The 20,294-nt window shown below is 37.5% G+C and overlaps 1 protein-coding gene across 2 annotated transcripts in view; it reads right to left on the bottom strand.

Annotated features, from left to right (window-relative positions):
* The window catches only part of EPHA5 (EPH receptor A5), a 329,941-nt gene extending 310,284 nt beyond the window's left edge, over positions 1–19,657 (bottom strand). Inside the window, exon 1 of one of the 2 annotated variants that reach the window (XM_054566806.1) lies at positions 19,444–19,596. Coding sequence is in view for 1 of the 2 variants with exons in the window: in XM_054566807.1 (XP_054422782.1) it covers positions 19,444–19,624 (181 nt within the window). In the remaining variant the exon portion in view is untranslated. Of the gene's footprint in view, positions 1–19,443 lie in introns of both variants that reach the window. The other variant, XM_054566807.1, reaches the window with a different exon arrangement.
* Positions 19,658–20,294: the final 637 nt, after the last annotated feature.

Consider the following 20,294-nt stretch of genomic DNA (forward strand, 5'->3'; position numbering starts at 1 on the left):
ATATTAACATCTATCACCACATAAAACTTCCCGTAGAAGAGCTCATTAACTTCCAAGTCTTCAGTAAGAAGGTAAATGTTAATTATCCTCTAAATATCTTGTCCTTTTCTTTCTCCTGGAATTTCTATCAATTTATAGATTCAACCTGTTCCAAAATGAACAAAATATCTTCTCTGTACAAGAAAAAAAAAATCCCGTTTTCTGTTTCAGTGAATGTAATGCCATAGAGCTAGTTTTTCTATCCAAAAACCTGTGAATCACCTTTGTCTTTCTTCACCTTTTATTCCCACATTGAATCAGTGACCAAATCCCACCAATTGTAGCTACATTCTATATCTAACTCTCTGAACTGCTTGCTCTGTTCCATTCTACAGCATAGGCAGGCCAGCCAAATCATGACCATCATTTTCCCTTGAAAAATATTCTAACTGGTTTATCAGTAAGAAAACATAATCCTTGGCAATTTATTCAAAATATTGCATCCAGAAAGATCTTTCTAAGCTACACCAATATGGTCACATCTCTCCCTCACTGCAAGCCTTGTTATTGTGCCTCCTTGTTTTTAATAAAAATCCTTCCAGAATTGGTTTATATTTTTCTTCTGTAGTTTTATTTAGGCATTTTCTGCCTTCTCTTTCCAAAGTTTAGCAATACTGAACATATTTCACTTCCAATTATGTGGTCTTACTATAGATTCAGTTCTGGCCAATGAACTGTGAAGGTGATCTTCAAGAGAAGGGAGTTTTTGAGAAGAAAACATTTAGAAAAGAGAACTGCTGCTTGCCTTGGAAGTTGCTGGGCATGGGTGTATTTCTTGGAACTGGTGCAGTCATCTAGAGCAAATAAGGAGAGTCAGCAGCAATGCGAAGCCCACAGATTAAGGTTGGCATAGTGAAGCGATGGGAAGTATTTGGCTCCAAATTATATCATAGAGTTGCTAATCCATCTAACTTTGCAACTTTCCTCTGTTAGGATTTTCTGTGATGTCAGGAAAAAAGTCAATTTCATTGCTTAATCCAGTGCAGAAGTGATGTGCTATTTTTATTTGCAAAGGAAGACATCCTTGCTGATACAACTGTTAGGGACAGAATTTGAAGGCAACCTCCAGTCTCTCTTATTTCAGCCTGTTCTCCTTCCATCATGTCTTGATATTTTCAAAATCATGTTTATAAAATTCCAACAACATTACCAACTGAATCTGAATATATTAAGCTTAACTGTTGACTGTGAAGAACTACCGTTGCTTTTGTTTGTTTCAAAATATTTTCATCTTTATTCATCTTGTCCTTTTATTTGTTTTTCATTTTGTTTCAAAATGTTTCACCATTATAAACAAAGTTTTAGCCACTACTCTTTGAAAATCAAACAGCAGAATATGCATACTATAAAGCATATATGACTGTAAAGAAAGCAAAAATGAGAATATATACTAAAGATTTTGAATTGCTAATATACTGTAAAATTTTGTATTTGGAGAGATGGCAAAAAAGTTATTCCCAATTAGTATTCACTGGTTAGGCCATACAAAGTATTTAGGCAAAGGTAACACTGAAATTCACTGACAGCTAAATTATGACTAATGAGCAGTCTGTTACATTCACAGGACATGTGGCATAAATAGAGCAAAACCATATGGTTTTCAGTGGCTACCTTGTAAGGTATGGTAATCAAACTTGTCAAATCTTACATAGTGATTTCATTTTACAGAAAAAAAGTCAAAACCAGATGAATTAACAGGCTTGAAAATCATCATAGAATACACTTCTAAATTCCACTCTATAATGCAAATAGATAATATATGAAGCTATTCCTTACAAAATATAGTAAATCCTCACACTTGAGATAAAAGTGCTTATTCACAATTCACTTTGAGAGTTGTTCACTGCACAGAGAATGTTCATTAGTCCTATGGTTCTGGTTTGGTACTATGTGAGCTTGTGGAAGAAGCTCAATTCTAATTGAGAAGACCTCAATTCTAATATTTGTAATATCAGGGATTGGGACTGATATTCTGTACTTAATACACATTATATAACTTAATCCTAAGAATGATCTTTTGATATATTGTATTCTCCATTTTACAGAGGAGGAAATTGAAGTGAGAAAAGCTAAATAGGGCCGTGGTCTGAGGTCCCAGAGCTAATAAGCGCAGGACTGGAATCTAAATGCAAGTCTCTCCAACTCCAGAGCTCTTTGTCTTGCTTCTATACCACACTTGCCCCAATGTTGCACTTGCTGAATCCAAAGGTTCATTCCTTTGAAACTTGCAACTACTATATATCAATGTTTCATTAAATCAGTGAATGGTAATAGTATATTACAGAAGCCAGTATCTATGTTAACATTATAATAGCAAAGCTTTTCAGTTATAATAATCTAAACAGAGCAGACATTGGTTTTCCTGGGGTGATTACTGTTTAGTAGCAAATATGCAATAAGATTCCAGTTTCTGGAAATCAAAAAAGTAAGCAACAAAGATGAATCTTCTTTTTTAACTTTTTATTTTGTTATTTATTATGCTCTAAAGATGTTAACTGGGACAAAACATAGTATACATTTGCCCAAGTATACTTTATTCTTAGATGTCACGAAAGACATAAAAATAGAATGGCAAATGTATGCAAAGCTGATTCTTCATTTTGAATGAATCCTTACCCCAGTTCTCATTACCCCTAATGTTTAATTGAAATACACCAAACTGCAAAACAATCTATATAATTATTAGCTTTCCAGCCTTCAGGGTAGGATAAATGATGATTAGATCTGAACATGTACTCAAATAGAAACTTACAAATTCATAATCCATATTTTAAGGTGACAGCATTTCCAAAACCAAGCAAACAACTGGGTGGTCCAATAGCTCTTTTTGTAAAATGAGAAATGAAACAATTTTTGACCGGCAATCTGAATCATTATTCTTATGTCAGGGTTGCAGCTTAGTTCTGATGTAAATTTAATTCTGATATAAACCCAACATAATGACTCTGTTATGTAATATAGAAAAAAATATTATATTACAAGAAATCTTTGGATAAGGATTTGTCATCAAAAACTAGTCAAAATATATAGCAATACAGACACAAGTACATACAAATACTTTGTCTCAAATTTTAGGTGACTGAGCATAAATACTTTACTACTCTGCTCTAATTCTCCATCTTAAAACAGCTAGAATCATTCACAACAAGCAGGAAAGCACTTTTTGAGTCAGTCTACTATAAGACAATGAACTATAAATCTTAACATGGTATAAGATTGATGATCTAGTAGTAGTCATTTTTGCCTAGTTAACCTGGTCTCTAAAATCTATTTTTAGTCAAAATATAACCTTAGTAGTTGACTAACTCTAATTTTAGAAACAATGAAAAGGAAATAAAGTAAAATAAAAGGACTTCCACTTTTCTGTGGCATGGGAGCAGATGCTGTTTTGTGCCTATTAACTGTGTGCATCTTTTCTCCTTCCTTGCTATCAGGAATTTCCTTGTGTTTAGAGGGGCAACGTGCCTAGCTCCAGAAAGTGCCCCATGACTGGCCTCAGAAAATAGTGATAACCATATTTCTATTATCTTAGCCTCCACTGAATCTCGTAGCTTTGTTACACAGGTTTGGCCAAGGAGCTATAAACAGAAATTGAGTCGCCAGTTTCTGGGGAAGTTTTCTTGGCCTAACGGGAGGGAATAGTGAAGCTGACATGGCTCTTGGCTCTTCTCTTTCCCTTTTTCCTGTTCTGAACTGGATGTGATGGCTGGAGATGGGCTGGCCTTCTTGCAACTACGAGGCAATGAACTTGAAAGTAAAGCCGAAAAAATCACTATGATTTCTGTGCTGACATTGTTCAGCCATTGACCCTGGTCCACCATACAGCATCTACATTCTCTACATTTTAAATTATTATTGGGCACTTCTTCTATTACCTGGAACCTAATCCTAAAATATTGCAGATGATATATAAACATTAAGGAAAAAGTCTAACTCACTGCCTTAAAGTCTATTCTAGCTCTGTGTAATATGACACCTGCAATGAATACGGTCCATTCATTCCACACATTTATTAAGCATCTACTTAAGTACCAATAACTGTTGTAGGCCCTGAGGATATACCAGAGAATAAACAGGAAGTATCTTGCTCATTGTTCAACCTTCCAATACATGTCCCAAGAATAGACACTTGGTTGAATTTATATTACCTATGAAATAATCCTTCTGTATCCTCCAAGGGAAATTCTCCTAGAGTATAATCATCTGAATTAACAGTGGGCACTTATGGAAATATGTGAACACATTCAAAATGTATGTAATATTATTTAGGAATGTAAATGAGAAATATTAGCCAAAGCATATACCTTGAGAATCAGTTCTGATATGAATGGCTGCATTACTTATTATATAGCAAACCATATTTAGAATTTTTTCTTTTGCATTTTAGTATTTTCTTTAACAAATCTATAATATCTTGTATTTCTTTATTTTGCATAATATTATCTGATAATAATATGTATCACCTTGAGCCTTAACACATTTTTATATTATCCATTTTGAGATTAACAGCAAACAATTGTATAGCATTTTCTGAGTGTTATATATATATATTATAATATATTATATATATATTAAAAATGTGTGTGTGCGTGCGTGCGTGCACACACTATATATTTTTTCTGTGTTATTTAAGTGTGGTGTTTCTGTTGTGTGCATTAGAATCACCTGCAGTGCTTTTTAAAAAGGTTAACCCACAGGCCCTTTCTAAAACCTACAAAGTTAGAACACTTGGTAGATCCCAGAAGACTGAATCTTAGAAAGTCCCTACCACCCAAGTGATTTTTATACTTTTTAATAGTATAAAATTATTTGAATTTGGGCTACGCCTGTTTAATGAGGTGAATCTACCCGCCGCACAGTTGGATTGTTGAGGCAATGTAAAAATCACAGGAAAAGTCTGGAAAATCTAGCTAAACTTTTGTGTTGATACTGTTTCTGAGTGGCACCATCCCAGTCCCAGACCTCCCTTTGAGTAGCTCTAAGTGTTCTATACCAGTGATAGAAGTCAGGATTATGTGCGCGTATTCTAAAACTACAGATTCCCAGGTTCTAAAGTAAGAAATTTCCACAAAAGTTGCTTTAATGAATTTTGATTCAGTGAGTCTAGGAGGGTCTAGATAGGTGCCGCAACACCCCCTATCTTCAGAAATACATTCCAAGACCCCAAGGGGTTGCCTAAAACCATAGTTAGTACCAAATCCTATATACACCATTCTTTTTTCTAAACATGTGAACCTGTGATCAAGTTTAATTCATAAGTTAGCCCCAGCAAGAGATTAATAATAATAACTAATAATAGAACGATTATAATAATACTTAATACTCTAATAAAAAGTTATATGAATGTAGCCTTCTGAAGTAAAATAGAGTTACTTGAACAACAAGCTCTGTGATATCTCAGCAGTTTATCTGATGACCGAGAGGACTGCTAAGTGACTAACACGAGTATACTGCCTGGTTGCTCTGGAGGAAAGGATGATTTGCATCCTAGAGTGACAGAGCTGGCTGTCGCGAGATTTCATCACACCGTTCTGAACACCGGGGCAATTTAAAACGAATGAATTGTTATATCTGGAATTTTTCATTTAATATTTCTGACTGTGGTTTGATCACAGGTAACTGAACCTGGAAAGCAAAATCACGAGACCACTGTACTAACAACGGTCTGTGCTTGGCTCTGATGCACGTCTCTAGATTAGACATTGGTTCACAATGAAGTGTTCCTTAGCGAGATTGTTAGAAAGTTACAAGTCAGGATCGTGCACACTGATTCTATACAACATTTCTTTTATATTTTTACACAGCGGTTTTCACACTAACTTCACGAGGGCCCCCGGGGTTCCAAAGAGCTGGCTCAGAGGCAGAGCAGATGAAAGGAGGGAGGAGGTAAAAGTAGGGCCAAGAAACCCAATAGTTGTGTTGTCTGTTCACGTGTATTGGGCTTCCACGGTGGCTTCTTTTAAATGTCAGTGTCTGATGTTTAAAATGTTTGAAAACCACTTCTAATATTATGTCCTTAGCTTTCAATGATGACTTATATAAGAACCTATTAGTACCAATCAATTCTGCATATTATGAAAACTGTTAAGAATATTACTCCCAGCGTTGTTCAATACCCCAAACACAAACAACTCTGAGAGCAGCTTCTTTCAAACCCCAGAGTCAGGAAAAAATGCTCTTTCCTGATGAACTGACAGATTTTCTGCCAGGAAATGAGAACTGTGTAACTGAAAGTTTATACTTCAGTTTTCTATTCAATTGCTTTAGCATTGATGATAGTGGGATTTTCCTGATATGTTTTCCATTTCCCCATATACTTTGCTTATATTTGTATTACATTGATTTTCTTATAGAACATGTACTTTTTGTAATAAAACATGATTCTTTCCATGAGAGACGGTAGGCACACATAAAATAAAGTACATTTATATCAGTGTAATATATAGCATAGTATATACAACAAAGAGCTTCAGAATCAAACATACCTGGTTCCTATTCTATTTCTTATGGGACTCAAAGCAAGTTAACTTCTCCTAAATCCAGTCTCCCATCAGTAAACAGGAATAATTATGTCCATTTTACATGGTGGTTGTGAGAATTGAAGGCAGTTATGTGGTAAGAATCTTCATAGCAATTCTTATAATATTCCCTCTAATATAGAGAAAAAATAAATCGAAAGGTCTCTTAGCTCAGTAGAATACATTATTAACCCTTTTATGTTTCTAACATATTTGTCATAATTTTAGAGTATGTAAAAATATGTTCAAGAGGAATGGTTAATTAAATATACTAACCAGATACTGGTTAGCATTAAAGACACTAATTTAGGTGGTAACCAAACTATACTTAAAACACCATTTATTATTTCATTTTAAATTTACTCCTTTATAAGTATGCTTTTAATGCTATTCTATTCACATGGTTGATGGCATCTGTTTTCCTGCTACTTTCTCTACAATATTAAGAATTCCTACCAAGTTGTAAATTTAAAGTGCTTCATAAAGTAAGTGACAATCTAAATAATCTAGGAAATCTAGAATGAATGAAAGGGTAAACCCATCTCCTCCCAAGAAATTTAAACCATTAAGAAACAGATGTTTTATATTAATTGCTTTGCTAGAGGCAAATTAAGACATGCTTAAAGCAGAAATAATATATTTTATTGCCTAATAGGGGCTCAAGTCATATGAATTTTGAGAATTTATCTTAAGGAAGAAGGGGCAGAAAGCAGTGGTTGATTAAATCACAGATATCTATGAATTATTTTGCAGTGGTTCACTAATCTCAGTAGAACTTTCTTTACATTGATACTTTTGGTAAATCTAAAATAAAGTTTTCTACTGTCAAATTTCTTTTTAATGACTTGTTTTGGTCATCAAATCATACAATCTTTGTCCTGGCTGGTGTGGCTCAGTGGATTGAGTGCTGGCCTGTGAACCAAAGGGTCACCGGTTCGATTCTCAGTCAGGGCACATGCCTGGGTTGAGGGCAAGGTCCCCCGTGAGGGGCGCATGAGAGGCAACCACACATTGATGTTTCTTTCCCTATCTCTCTCCCTTCCCCTCTCTCTAAAAATAAATACATAAATTTTTTTTAAAAATCATACAATCTTTAAGTTAGTAACTTCCTAATTTTGAAGAGACTTTATAATACCAGAGATTCTACAGTCTATTGTTATGAATTTGGGAAAAGAGCTACATTGGCTCTTCCAGGAAAAGAGTAATAAAGTGAGACTAGGTTTCTTTAAAAGCAATGTCTTTAAAGAAACATGGAAGTTACTCAATAACATTCATTCATTAAACATATATTTATAAACATAATATTAACATTTACTCATTAAACATAAAATTACAGGGTATAACATACTTCTTTATAACATATTTGGAGTTGACTCTCTGAGTTTACAGAAGGCAAATCTTTATATTGAAACATTTGTTAAATGTAAAAAACATTTCTATTGCCAGTTTTCTTGAAATTAACTTGCTTGGGCTGGCAAATCATAATATCTCTGTTGGTAGAAAATTCTCTCTTCAGAAGTTCAGAAGAGAATTCTTTCTCTGATTAACCTTTACTTTTTACAGCGATTTTTTTATCCTCACCCAAGGACATGCTTTTTGACTTTAGAGAGAGGGGAATGGAGAGAGAGAGAGGGAGAGATGCATCGATGTAGGAAAGAAACATCAATTAGCTGCTTCTCCCACACACCCTGACTGGAGACTGAACCCTCAACCCAGGCATGTGCCCTGACATTTCAGTTTACCAGACGATGCTCCAACCAACTGAGCCACACCAGCCAGGGCTTTTACAGCAATTTGCAAATATACAAATAAGAAAAAAACTCAATTCCAACCCAGTGTAACATGCTACACAAGGAATAAGAATTGGTACACAATCTTGGGAAAACTGAAGAGAGGTCTTACCTACCATGTAGACCCAGGCATGAATATCAAGTTGCCTGGGTGAAGGGAGGAACTGTGTTTCCTACTGAGCCCTGGGAATCCAAAAGCACAGACAGCAGGTCGCCCCCTCAGGAGGCTAGACTGCACTGCACAAACAGGAGCGAAGTGGCAGGAGAGGTGGGCCAGGAGCCTATCACTGAGAGCTTTGTACTTAGGCTTAAGGAGTTTAGATTTGATCCTGAGGGCATTGGAGAGCCATTGAACAGTGTACCCAGGGAGTAAACAAGGGCTGCTTGGGCAATTGAACTGAAGTGTAGTGCTTTTCTTTTGGCATTTCCACTTAACACAAGCATTAGACAGTACTCAGTGACTAAGGTAGAAAATTAGACCTTGTTAAATACCAGAGTGCCAAACCACACTATTTTTTTAGTACATGTAACATTAAAACTTACATAATGCTTATATGTGTCAGAACTTTTAAAAACACTGTATTGCTGTGAATACACTTAATCTTTCCGAGTCTATTATATTAATATTTCCACTTTACAAACAAGAAAACATAGGCACAGGGAGATTTCTACCTTGCGCAGGGTCACCCAGCTCTAATGGACTCCCCCTAGTGCGGAGCCTGTGTTCGTCTCACTCTGCCATACTGTCTCCTGAAGTGCAGCGTTGGTTCTGGGGCCCTGAGACTTGGGCTTTGAAACTAGTTCTCTCTCTTTTTTTTTTAAATAGATCAAACTTTCTTGTCTCAGTTGCTTTGTTTATAACAATGAGTTATCTAATCTATACTACAAGATTTTTTATGAGATTCTTGTAGAATAATGTAGGTTAGTAAATTCTGTGAACTATAGAGCACTTAAAAAATATAAACTGCATAAAAATGAAAAGTGATTATAAAATATTGAATATAGCCCTAGACAGCAACTATCCTGGGGAGAGCAAATATCCCCAGAACTCCACATGAATTTTTGTGTGTACTTTTACTACTGTATTTTAATTGTGGGTATGCAAAACAGAGTTTCTTCTTGTATTATTTATTAATCATTATATTATTTTCCATAAGGTGAATCTAATTTTTCCCTATCCTGTGTGTGTATATACGTACGTATACTTATATGCACTTTACTCTCTTTATCTCCTGGTGATTTTCAACCTTTTTCATCTCATGGTACATATAAACTAATTACTAAAATTATGTGGCTCACCAAAAAATAGGTATAATTTTGATTAATTCACACCAGATAGTTATTGCTGTGTTGGCTGATGCCATTTTTTTTTCATCCTTATCCAGGTTCATTATTTTTTTCACTGCTTTTTGAAAGAGAGGAAAAGATAGAGAGAAACATGGATGTAAGAGAAAAACATTGATGTGAGAGAGAAACATCAACTGGTTGCTGTCTAATATGCACTCCGACCAGGGATGGAACCTGCAACCTTGGTTGTGCCCTGACTGGGAATCAGACCCACGACCTTATAGACTACTGGACTACGCTCCAAATAACTTAGCCACACTGGCCAGGGCTGGTGGTTGTCATTTTTTTACTTGACAATTCAAAGGAAAGAGGTCAGTGTCCCTGACTAAACTGTCAGATATTGCACATTTTAAAAATTCTGTGGCGCACGGGTTGAAATTTGCTGATATATGGTAAAATTGATAATGTGCTATGCTGGGAGTTAAGTATCTGAAATATTTAAAGACATATATTGATATGTTTGGGGCTAAAAGGCAACATCTGACCTCCTGTGGAATAATGAGGTAAATTTCAACATCTGCAACTATGATCCTTATATTAATGGTGTTCCCCTTTATTAACTAATCAAATCCCAGTGTTCAATATTAAATGAGGAAGGCAGCAGAAAATTAGAACAGCATCATGTGGCTGATTCCTAGCTTGGATAGCTCTATGAAAAGTCTGCATATGTAATTATTTCTGTTAGATTGTCCTCTTGTTCCAGATTCCCTATGATCATCCAATGCAAGGGAGATAATAAACTGTGACTGTGAAATAATATCTCATATATTCTATACTTAGTAATGGAGGAAAGACTGGGACTAACATTTGTTACGTACCTGTTCTGCTCTAGGAATTTTACCAGGAAACATACATACATTCTTATTTTATTTTTACAATAACCCTGTAAGTGTGTGTTACCACTTCATTTTGGTTGTATAGAATCTGAGGTGGATGGTTCAAGACCATACCACTAATATATGGTAGAGGTCACATCGGGGTCTTTACATCTTCCCATCTCTGCTACCCAGTGTGGGAGCTTAATTAGAATTTGAGCTACAAGGCCCCTAATAAAATGAGCCATTTTCCTGCCACTGAGGGACTAGCAACGTGTTTTCTTATTATGTTTACAAAAGTAAGTTGCTTTGGCATTTCTTTTTCTTAAGGAAGCTTCCTCATGTCACATAAGCCTAAAGCCCCAAAGCTGCTGCACCTAGTGCTTTCATATAGCCTGGTCTTTACCCAGCAAGTGGTGTGCTTACATATATGATCTGTGCAGAGCTTTAATTGGCTACATTCCCACACCTTACATTTGTGTAGTACCCTATCAATGAGAAAATTCTTCCTTTTTGTTTGTTCTCCACAACAATTAGGTAAAGTAAGTAGTACTAACTTAAAAAAAAAGGAACTGAGGTAAACGACAACACCAAAATAACAAAATGAGTGTCTACAGAGCTTAAGAGTTAGTAAGCAACAGAGCTGAAACTCCAAAAAAAGAAAACTAACAACAACAGCAAAGTCTAGTTCATTTTTTAATTTCAAAGACAAGAATTTTTTTTCCTGATTCATCTTTTTTCCCCCTGTAATTCCATATTATTAAATTCTTTCCCTACTTTGTCTCACAAACTTAAAATTAAAAAAAAAAAAAAGTGATTCCAAACCTGCAAGATTAAGTCTGTTGTTCTCCCCTTCCAGAAAAATCTAATATGATGGTGTGAAACTACACATGGTTAAAATCCTTCAGATGCAGCAGTTCCAGAGTATTTTCTACTTTCTCAGAAGGCTTGTTGTTCCCCCTTGTAGGAGACTTAGTATCGCATCACTGTGCTACCAAGAGTGAAACTTTGAGGGAGAAGAGAGTCCACTCTCTTATTCCACAAGACCAGTCAGTCTGCCTCACCTGTCCAGCTGGTACACGAGGCCAAAACTCTGGGTGAAAGTTAGAATTTGGCTCTGAGAGAAAGCTCCTGCTGTGGATTGCTGGGCTGAACTGGTGCCAGCAGAGTCTACCTGCTGGGTTTGTCTTTCCACAGAAAAGACATTAACAAGCATCTTGGAAGAGGAAGGGGCAGCCAGTGCAAAGTAAATAAGTGAGCTATTTTATAAGCAGCACAAAACTGACAGACACCTTAAACTCTTGTACTTTTGGTTTATAAATTAAGTAAAAAATATATATATATATATATATGACTTGGCTTAACATATTCTACTTTGTACCTTACAGGCTAGATCCTGTGATTTATTTAATAGAAGACCACTACTGTCTTATCACCCAATTTGAAATCACAACTTCCTTGGGGTGCTGGAACACAAGAGACAAGGGCTCTTATCTTCTTACCTTGTTTTGATTTTGTGTGAATGGAGAGTCAGGCAGGGAAGGAAGGAGGAAGAGAGAGGAAAGATGAGGGTTTTTCTTTTTAGTGAAAATTCACATTTTTGTCTAATTTTGATGGCTGCACTTTGTTGTAAGTTGTACTTCTATTAAGATGTATTAAAATAAAATATGCATATAAAAAGAGGAAGGAAGAGAAGGAGGGAGGCAGGGATTGAGGGAAGGAGGGAAAGGGGGAAGGAAGATGTGAGTATGAAATTGTGAGATCTGAGTATGAAGAGAAAAAAGACTCTACTCATCTCAGAGTAAAAGAACAGACTGTATTTTCTCTAATTCTTCCAATACTTAGCCCAAAACATGTTTCCAAGTCGGAACATTTTCTCACAAAGCATATGCAAAATATTTCAACTCTCAGGTTTGGTTCTTTAATTTTTTCTTTATACCAGAATCATTTACTTAACAAAGTTATGGGCCAAGTTTAGTTAGAAGCAAAGACATGTGTGATAGATGTAGAAAATGGTTTGGGCAATAGTCCAAAATTAGAATGATCACAGATATTTTAATCCCAATTATTTAATCTGTGGGGTGTTTAATGCCGTAAGTATTTATCATAATTTAATGAAACAGCTTACAGAGAAATAGAAGAAAAGAAACTAAATGGATGAAATAAAATGAACTAAGATTGTTTTTGTTCATTGGGCTGGAATTTTTATCTTCAATATCAGAATAAAACAAATATAATTAAAGAACATTTGCATGTATGTGTATAGGGGTTGGTATTTTAAAATGTAATATAAAAAATAAAACCCAAACATTTTTATAAATATGAAGTTCATAGTCATACCACATTGTGACATCCCTCCACACTATTTCTTCCAGACTCACCATGGTCTTTTACACACCCCAAAATGTGTCAATGTGCACATACCCCAACATTCAGCCAAGTTACTGCTAATGCCTCAAAAATGCAATGCAGTTAAAGCTAGGAACACTTGAATTGCCCAGAAGAAAGAATACATGACCTGGAGTATACTCTCCATTAATTTAATTTTCTTAAATTTCGATTAAATCACAAAATAATTTAAGTGATTTCGACAAAGTAACAGTTAAGGTGATCAGAAATTAAAGGCTGGGGAATCTATAGGAAAAGAAGAGCTAGAATAAAGCTTAATTATGAACAGAACCTACTAGGTTTTCAGAAGATGGAATAGGTTGTAAGTGGTACTCTAATGGCAAGACACACGTATTTTAAGAGGATTTTTGGGCAATTTTTAATGAGCAGAAATGACTTCTTATGGCTTATTTAAATCGCTACAGATAAAAAAAGTCAGTTGAAAATTATGTTAACAGTAAACAGTAGTTAGTACTGGTCATCCTATTAACCATATTGTTTTCAAAAACATGATGTGATGCACCTATTAAATTAGTTTCATTTCATGACTTTGCAACACCTGGGATTCTTATTAGAGATATTAGAAGAAAAACTTGAGCTTTTAGAAAACAACAACAGAAAAAGAACAAGACCATAAATTACCAAACATTTCACCAGATACAACTCAAATTTTTGTGTACCTAACACGTTTTTATGATTAATTATTTTTTTGCGTTACACTACCAGATTAGTGTTATCAGCAAGAATGTTTTACAATGGCAACGAAATAAGCTAAAAGGGAATTTAAAAACCTCCATTTCTCAGGAAATTCAATGATTAGAAATGTTTTAAATGATTTAATTATTTAATCATTGTAATATGAATTTTAAATTAGAGCCATCTTTTGATTTTATGTGATCAGAATAAATGGAATGAATATATCTTATATGTGAAACCTATAGTCAGTGAAATATATAAATTTCAATCAAGTTTTAATACTCAAGAATATGTGTTACTATATATGTAACTTGATATGCAAATACCTATTTCACAGGACAATTTATGGCATCAGTGATCCTATTAGTATTTTTGTGTTTAGGTCTTCATTATGACACCTCGCATACGTTAATAAACATATTATCAAAAATGAATTGTCTACATTTTTATTTAAAATTCATAAACTTTTTTTATGTTCAAAGGGAAAGTTCTGTCTTGTTCAACACTTTAAAATCTACTTCATTAACCCTGAAAAATCAAAATGTTTGGAAGTCAGAAACTAAATAGGGAAAAGTAAATATATGATAAAAGGAGACTCTCTTACATACTCATGCTAATTATTTTGGAAGTTTAAAACTAAATATTTAAAAGTAAGTCATTTACATTTTGATTTAAATATTTTCAATGGAAACAATAATTCAGACATCATTTCACAGTAACTGTCAAGTCTTCCCACTTTCTAATTGCTCCAGTGTTTTAAAATTCGTGACATATAGATCAGAGATTCTCCTGTTAGTCATCTGTTTCTTATATCAGTACATCTCATTGAATGAACCCATTTTGTTTATTACATTAAAGATATATTATTAACTTTTTGTAAATAAAAGATGTGAACCATATTAATGTGTTTCCAAAGTCTTTAGAGCTCATTTTATTTTTTTAGCTACTCTTACATACACCCATTGAAACCTAAATGTACCACTTGGTCTGGGGAAGAACACTTGACAATTTTTTTAATGTCAGTTAAAAATACCATCAGTTGTGTTTATGTATACAATAGACTAAGATAACACCTTTGAAGAACTCACTGACTAACCAACTGATTCTATGAATTCTGATAAAAAATAACCAAATGTGTATTTATACAGGAAAGCTCACCAGTAGGAGCTATTCTGCTCTATAGATAAATACATATTCATCAGAGATAATAGAACACCAAGAATCATTCTGAGTCTCTAAGGTGACAATTTACATTTTTAGCTCTCATATTGCTTTTGTAGTCAAAGTTCACTTTCTGAAAAAAAGAAAGGACAAATACTGCAATAAGTTTTTAATGATTAATAAGTAGGTCTAGATATTCACAGTTCAATTAATTTTCAGGCTTTATGAAAAACAATCGTAAAACTATTTTATGATTGTTAAAAGTGCCATTCTATATCTTTGAATAATTAGGCACCTCTGTTAACTTAAATTCCAAATATTCATTAATATTATGGACCATATATGCTAATTTAAATTTTAAAAAATACAGTATAAAAAGTTATCAGCACTTTGACACTAGATATTTCTTTGTGACATTAACAGATTTTTTCCTTTTTAAAGATCACAACTTATAAAAGGAAAAATAGCTATACTAACTATAAAAGGAAAAACAGATGTAGTTAGTTAATATACTGTTTTTACAGTCAAAGGTAGAAAGAATTTTTCCAAATGAAACAGAAATTAGTCAACAAGCAAATAGGTAAAAAAAAAAAAAAAAGCAAACAAACAAACAAAAATACTCCAAATGGAGAAAATTGACTTTGGTCAAGTCAATCAACAAAAATGTCTAGAAAAATAACGAAAGTATAGTTATATTCTCAAAAGTAGCAATACTGAATAAAGTTTAATATTTAGATTGTTTGAGAATGTTTGTAGATAGGTATATAATCTTATTGTGATATTTTATGTATAAATACTCCAAAAGGCCACATTTTATAGAGTATTAATAATATAAATAATGGTAAGTAATGCATTTCCAACTACAAAAATGTACCCTTTTCCCATACCAGTTATAGTCTACATTGATTGAAATAAAAAATTAATAGCATTTCCAAGTGGCAATATTACAAGAACATGTTCAATTAATGGAGAGATTTCCATGGTAAATGTAGGAATTGCCCACTCCCTTTTTTGTCCTATATGAGAAAATAAAACCTTCTTATTTGTCACCCTGAAACACAAGAATACATTTGTCTACCTCAAAAGACAAAAAGTCTTAAAATTTCAAGACTCGACCCTCTTCCCCCTCTCACGCTTTATAAAGCAAAAATCTAAAACTCTTCATAGCCCCTTACAGTTCCAACAATCGATGATTCAAACAGGGGTAATGGCTTCTTTTTTGTTCAGTGGTGTCCTGGTGAGGGAATGATTTTACTGTCCCTTTTCTGTGGGGTCCTGTCACTTTATCTAAAAGGAAATGAATTGCAACAGGATGACAAGGCCACAAAACAAAGTCATTTCGTTTTACAAATCTATTATGTCCTCCGATCTGTTTTATGGGCCTGGTCCTATTATAAACCAAGAAAAACCCTAAAACAAACATTCTTCCTATTCTTTCTTTCCAATTAAATCATCTACAATTTTATGATTGTTTTTCTAACAATTTAGCCCCAATTTTTTGCCCTTACGGAGTTTTACCTCCCAGACCTCCTCCATCCCACTTTCTCGAATATACAAAACATGCAGAGACAAGAACCTGGACTTTTCAAATACAAAGTGCTGACAACTGTCGGAAGCACTTTACTGGGACATTACTGACTGTAGCTTCAATGAATTAAGCTTGATTCACTGCGGGTGAATCATTTTCAATGCAGAGCTGTTCAATGGTAATTGGCCAAGAATCCCTGCTGTGAAAAGCACTTGTCAAATAATGCTTGTTTACAAATATATCTCCAGACAGTAAAAAAGTGGCAGTTATTGAATATGTTCAGGGCCACCTCCAGTATTTGTAACAGTGGACATGCTCCCTTGACTTACTGAATCTGTTAAAATTTTCACTTGTTGATATATTTGGATTTTTCTGTTCAATTCTGCTTGTTTATGTTTACCAAAGTTAACTTTTAAAAATGACTGGGATACTAATTATGAATGTAAACACACATTTCTTTCTTTCTGCCTTGAATTTTTTGTCACATAATAGGAGTATTATGTTAGATGTATAACATATATATATATACAGGGTGAGGCAAAAGTATGGAAAATGATACAATAATTAATAAATAATAATACAAGAATAGACTGTTTCATGTATTCCCCACTGTAAACCTACTTTTGTCCTACCCTGTATATATTACTGTCTGAGAAATCACTAAGCATCTATAGAATGTAAAAAGCAAAGCATATGAGAACAAGTTATTAATGAATTCAGAGTCTTCACAGATATTTCTTCTCCTAATATCCCAGAGTCCCTCTGGAAATAAACAATCTAACATCAGCTTAGATACTTCAATCTGAATCTTTAAATAAATAAACTCACTGCAGTTATAAATATCTTAATATATTCTTATTCAACTTTAACGCTGTCATGGAGAAACAAAAAGAAGAGAACATAAATTTTAGAGAACAGAAATAAAGGTCTGGGATAATACTAATAGAAAGATGGAAAACTGTGTTGGGCAGAGATGGGATGGAGAGATTATATATAATAATAATATTTTATTTTTAATTACATGAAATAGTGACACATTACAAAATGTGCTCCAAACAACAGAAGTGTCTTTATTTTTAGCATCTTCAGAGAACTGGGTGGAAAGTGGCATTCATTTTTGGTTAGATCCCTCCAACCTCCTTGGCACCGTAGCTCAAGTTTTGCTGTGCTCCACTCGCTGGGCTAAAGGCAAAAGAACCCGTGGGTTTTAAGTTTATAAAATTAGCCAGTCTATCTTCCAAAAGATTTGAGCTCCACTTAGAACACTTTAGGAGACCAGAGCTATTTCCTTGCTTCCCTCCATCTCTATCTGCCTCTTTCTCCTGCCCACACAGTCTTGGGGAGGAGAAAGGTTTCCTCCATTCAGCAGTATCCTCTCTGGGACTTCATTTCTTCCCTCTCTCTGATCAAGAGCTACTACTCCCTTTCATGTCTTCATATTTCCCTTCCCCCATAGCACCTGGAAAAAATATATAATGGGAACACGAGAGAATGCACATTACTATTACTCTTTAAATCCAAACCAGCACGCCCCTTTTGGTGGAATAAAACATTTAATAAAAGGACTCATAACCTTGTTATAATCCCTGGACTTCTAATGTAATGACTCTAACAGGAAACGTTAATAAAATCACTACGACTTCAGATAACACTTTTTCAACTTTAGGGGGGAAGCGGAAATGCAGATTGCTTGGATTAAGCACGGGAGATTTCAGAGAGAGAGATCAAATTACACATAACCCTTAAATCAAATTTTTTAAAAATTAGAAATTAAAGAGAGAAGTTCATGCGGTAGAGTAGGGTGGGGAGTCTCCATCAGCCCTGCTTTCACACGGTTTCCAGGGAGCTAGCTGACAGGGCTCCAGTACCAGCTCGGCGCCTTCTCCTGCAGCCAAGACAAAACCCACGCGAATCATGAGGGCACACACGATTCCGCTGCTTCATCTTTCCGGTCCAGTGTCCCCTGCCCTAGGAGTGGAAGGAAATGTTTAAGGTTCCGTGCCTCGCTCGCGGCATCCGGAGCCCCACATCGAAATCCCAGCCTTCCAGTTAGGAGATAAGGCTTTTGATGCTTTTGTGGTGGAGCTGACAGCTTCTTCAGTTTTGGTCGGGATCTGAGGTGCTGCCCCCCAGCAGAGAGGAATGCGCCCTGGCACTGCGACCGGAGTGCCGAGCGCAGAGCGCAGTACGGTGAGAGGAGCGAGCTCCGTCGGAGGGGCCCCGGAGGCCCGGGGTCGCTGGCCGGCACCGTTGAGCCAAGGAGCTGCGCACAGCTCTGGGAACGTCGAGCGCTGCACAGGTGCTGCTCCCGCGCCCGGCCCTACTCCCCCAGTGGCAAGTAGGGTGCGGGGCGTAGGGAGGAGCGCTGGGGACTGACTCCAGGACCGGGTGCCTGGCCGCAGCCAGACTTTTCCCTCGCCGAAACACAGAGGCAAGCCCCGTTGGGGTCCAGCAGCAACTTCCTGGCAGCGACACTCCCCCACTCCCCTCCGCCGCCTCCTCATCCCACCTCTGCGCCTTCTTCCACTTTCGCCTTAGTAGGCTTCTGGGCCCCAAAGTGAAAGGCACCCTACCGTGTAGGGCGCCTTCAGTCCTTGGCCATCCTCCTCCCTCGGGAAATAAGAGCTCTAGCCATCCACCCCAGAATAGCAGCTGGTGATGCCCTAAATAACAGCTCCCAGAAGGCACTTTCTCTCCAAATAAAAGCATCCAGCCACCCCCACAACGTTTCCCATCACCAGCCTCAAGTAACGGTTTCTAAAAGCCCCACCATTCCCCAGATCCCTGTCGCTGTGCTGCACACAGTTCCCACTGCTCCGAGCCCGAAATGGCACTTCCCCACACGCTGACGGTGAGCCCCAGCCGCACCCAACCTCCCGGCAAGGGTCTCAGACGCCTCTCTGCCCCTGGCTTCCAACTTCCCAGCCCCCCAACCAGCTTCTGTGCACAGGCAGGTTGCTCGCCCAGCACTCCCGCAGCTCCTGTCAAACAATACAAGCTGAGAGCAGAGAGCGAGCCAAAGGCTAGCAAAAGCTGACGACACAGGTTAATTCGAGACGAGGAGGGAGATTTCTTTCGGAGAGGCAGCGTCGAGCGCGCCCCGACCCGCACTTCCAGGCCCCGCCTCGACCCTCCGCCCCCGGTCCCCCCCACCGCTCTACCTTCGTTGCTGGGGCTGGCCAGGAGGGTCCGGAGCGCGGCGCACAGGAGAAGGCACGTCCAGAGGGGGGCCCTGCGCGGTGCAGAGTAGCAACCGGTCGAAGACGCAGGGGTGCTGGCGGAGCCGCCGCTGCCGCCCGGGGGCCGCCGGCGTCCCGCACCCCGGGGCCCCGAGCCCCGCATCTTCTCCGGGCCTCTGCCGCCGCCGCTGTCCCGCGCGGCTCAGTCCACGGCTCCGGCCTCGCCGAAGGGGCGAGAGGCTCGCGGCTCCTCCGCGTTCCCCGTGGGGTCTTCGCCTTCTGGCACGCGGCTCCTGCAAAGGCGGGGACCACGGGTCCTCTGAACGGGCTCAAGTTTGCTTCTGGCCCCTGTCTCCCTCCTCTCCAGGGGGGTTCAATGAAAAATACTAGTTACGGTTGATAGTGCAGTTCTGGAATGGACTCAAGGGTGCCGAGAAGGTCCCGCGTCCTGTCCTTTTGCCTAGTAAGAATTTTAAGGATTGAGGTCTCTTTAATGCCCCTGGGGGAACGATAAAGGCTCCTTCTCCGTCTTCAGGGCTGAAGCGGACGAGGGTCAGGAAGACAAGTCATCTGAAGTCGAAAAGAAATCCCCAATAAAAAGAGGAGGAAAAAAAGCAACGTGGCTAAGGATAAAGGGAGAGGAGTTGAGAAAACACAGGGTGGGGAAACTGCGAGAGAGTCGAGCGAAGGAACGGATCCGGAGAGTTCAAAGCGGCTGGCAGGAGGAAATAGCTGCGGGCTGAGTGCTGACGAGGGGAGGTACTGGCGGCGGCGGGCGGGCAGGAGCGCGGCTCCCGGCGGCGGCGCGAGCTGCGGCGGTCCCCGCGGCTTGG

The sequence above is a fragment of the Pteronotus mesoamericanus genome, unplaced genomic scaffold, assembly GCF_021234165.1.
Source record: "Pteronotus mesoamericanus isolate MK-2021 breed Mesoamerican mustached bat unplaced genomic scaffold, CSHL_Meso_final contig_180, whole genome shotgun sequence".
NCBI classification, from domain to species: domain Eukaryota; kingdom Metazoa; phylum Chordata; class Mammalia; order Chiroptera; family Mormoopidae; genus Pteronotus; species Pteronotus mesoamericanus.